Source organism: Gymnoscopelus microlampas (assembly GCF_963454915.1).
Source record: "Gymnoscopelus microlampas genome assembly, chromosome: 2".
Lineage (NCBI taxonomy): Eukaryota > Metazoa > Chordata > Actinopteri > Myctophiformes > Myctophidae > Gymnoscopelus > Gymnoscopelus microlampas.
Window position 1 is genome coordinate 39,528,318 of NC_139939.1, and position 2,617 is coordinate 39,530,934.

Here is a 2,617-nt window from a genome sequence, read left to right on the forward strand (position 1 = left end):
TGATTCCACAATCCCCCTTAGCGAATAAGACGTGACAGTGTTTTTCTTTCCTTTCTTTCTTTTTTTTTCTTTTTTTTTTGGAAAATTTCAGTCAGCTTTTGAAATGTTATGAATTATTCGGAGTTCAAAGCACAAAGTCATCGATGATTGAAAAAGTGTGAGATAAGAAATATGATACAAATCGTCTCTAAACAGTTCCTTCCCAGTCTTTTTGTTGACCATGGGTTATTTTTCAAGAGCGATTGTTTTGTTTTTTTGTTTTCTTTAGACGCATGCAGAGTATTTCATTCGTTTCTGTTTCTGTCGTTGGTTGCAGAACCAGACGCGCACCACGTTCTTTTTGAGGTCCAATTTTTCTGCAATAGCAGCGATTTTCTCCGACGATGGACGCGGCTGAATGGCGAAATATGCTTCCAGGGAGCGCTTTTCTGGCGCGGCTATCGACGTGCGTTTCCGCTTCTTCTCTGCGCCATTGAACAACTCGGGTTTGTTAAGTTTGTCCCTGTGAGATTTCTCGGCTTCTTCCAGCCACGCTTGCAGAATGGGCTTCAAAGCGATCATGTTGTTGTGAGAGAGAGTCAGGGACTCAAATCGGCAGATGGTGCTCTGGCTGAGGGAGCCCACGCCGGGTATCTTCAGGTTGGCCAAAGCACCCCCTACATCCGCCTGGGTAACCCCGAGTTTGATCCGTCTCTGCTTAAACCTCTCTGCGAAGGCTTCCAAGTCCCGGGGATCGGCGTCCACGTCGCTCATGCAGCCCATGTGGGAGGGCAGCCCGTGGGCGTGAGCCATGTTGAGGGCCTGGTGCATGTGGTTCATGCCCGCCATGTGGGCCGGGTGCCCCGGCGTGGAGACCTGCACCGAACCGTCCGGCCCCGCCATGGCCCCCAGCGCGAGTCCCGGGCTGATGTGGTCCAGCAGGTCCCCTTCCAGGCCCTGGTGGGGCTGGTGGTGGTGATGGTGATGGTGGTGATGGTGGTGGTTGGGCAGGGCGGATGGGTGTGAGATAGGCACCGATGAGGAGGACGAGGAGGAGGTGCAGGGGAGAGTGTTCATGGTGTGGTAGGTGGCGTCCGGCTTGAAGGGACTGTGATGAGGCGGGTGGTGGTGGCTCTTGTTCTGCGAGGCGATATCCACCGCTGCCAGAGCTTCAGCACGGGCCAACAAACTCTCATCCAAGCCTCCGAATATATTGCTCTGCAATTGCAAATAGAATGCACACATAGCTGTCAGCAGGGAATACTCAGTCTCTCCTCTCCTCGGTTTAAAACATTTCCAGAATGTGGAGGAAAAAAAAGAAATCCTAAAAAGGAGAGCACACACACACACACACACACACAAAAACAAGACGCATGCAACATCCCAGGTCATAAAAATTAATATAAAAGGCAAAGCCGACTGAATACATAAGTTGGGGCAGAGGGGGAAAATGGAGGTGTTGGGTGATTTGCTAGTGCAGACATGAAAAAAACATCAAGCAAAAAAAAAAGTGGGCTGTCAAAATGTGCCTTTAAGCGGTGATTATGCAGAATACGTACCGGTGGGAGGCAGGCGCGGCGCATCGCCTCGGCGTTGCTGCTGATGATGGTGCTGTTGCTGTGTCTGGAAGACGAGCACGACGATGGCGCGTTGGAAGTCATGGTGGAGCCGGTCGAGGAGGACGAGTGCAGGGAGTACTTGGGCTCCGGCAGGCTGCTGTGAGCCATGGCGAAAGCCTGCTTGCTGTTCAGAGACATCATCATCATGTTTGCGGGTCGTCCGGGCTTCGGCAAGTTCCTTTAATAACAAGTGATGAAGACTCCGCCTCCTCCTCGAGTCGGGAGTTGAAGCCCAATTGCTTCGAAGGAATCTCTCAAGTCACTTGTCGAATAACTAGCAGGTGGATGATCGTCCAGTTCTCAACTTAGAGCATGTAGCTACCTATTTTTTTACCTTTTTTTTTAGCAACTTATTAGCCTATTATTTTTTTTTTGCAAGTGAGATTTCTTAGGAGCCAACAACAACAAGCCAGGCATTTGAGCTTCGCCTGTGCTCCTGGTTACCTCTTCCGTTATGGATAATAATCACGATATTTCCCTCCTTCTCTTAATTGTGTCCTTTGTATTTTTGCTGCGGATATATATATATTTTTTGGAAATCTCCTCATGGATGATGACGCCAGGGGGGAAAAACGATCGAAAGCAAACAAAAAAGTTTGCCGTCCTTCTTGAGTAGGATTTCCTTTTTTGAAAAGCGTAGAACTGTTGTCGCTGTGTGTTGTTCACTCCTTTTGGGGACAAAAAAGTGTCCGCATCGAAATAACGCGTATAACTGAGAGATAGAATAACGGTGAGGGTCTCGGTACTTCGACTGCGTTCAATGCTGCAGGGACTCGAACTGCCTCTGCTCTGAGGCGAAGGGCAGGCTGTGTCTCTCTCTCTCTCTCTCTCTCTCTCTCTCTCTCTCTCTCTCTCTCTCTCTCTCCGCCTCTCTTTCTCTCTCTCTCACTCACTCACTCACTCACTCTCCCTTTCATTCTCTCTTGCTCCCTCACTCCTTTCTCACCCCCGCCTTCTCAAATCTCTCTCTCTCTCTCTCTCGTGTGTGTGTGTGTGTGTGTGTGTGTGTGTGTGTGTGT

At 49.6% G+C, this 2,617-nt stretch overlaps 1 protein-coding gene across 1 annotated transcript; it reads right to left on the reverse strand.

Annotated features, from left to right (window-relative positions):
• Positions 1–264: 264 nt before the first annotated feature.
• On the reverse strand, positions 265–1,745 carry pou4f2 (POU class 4 homeobox 2; the record flags this gene model as incomplete). Its single annotated transcript, XM_084076464.1, has 2 exons — positions 265–1,197; positions 1,539–1,745. 2 exons carry the CDS (start codon positions 1,743–1,745, stop codon positions 265–267), a joined length of 1,140 nt encoding a protein of 379 aa, XP_083932590.1.
• Between the last annotated feature and the right edge of the window lie 872 nt (positions 1,746–2,617).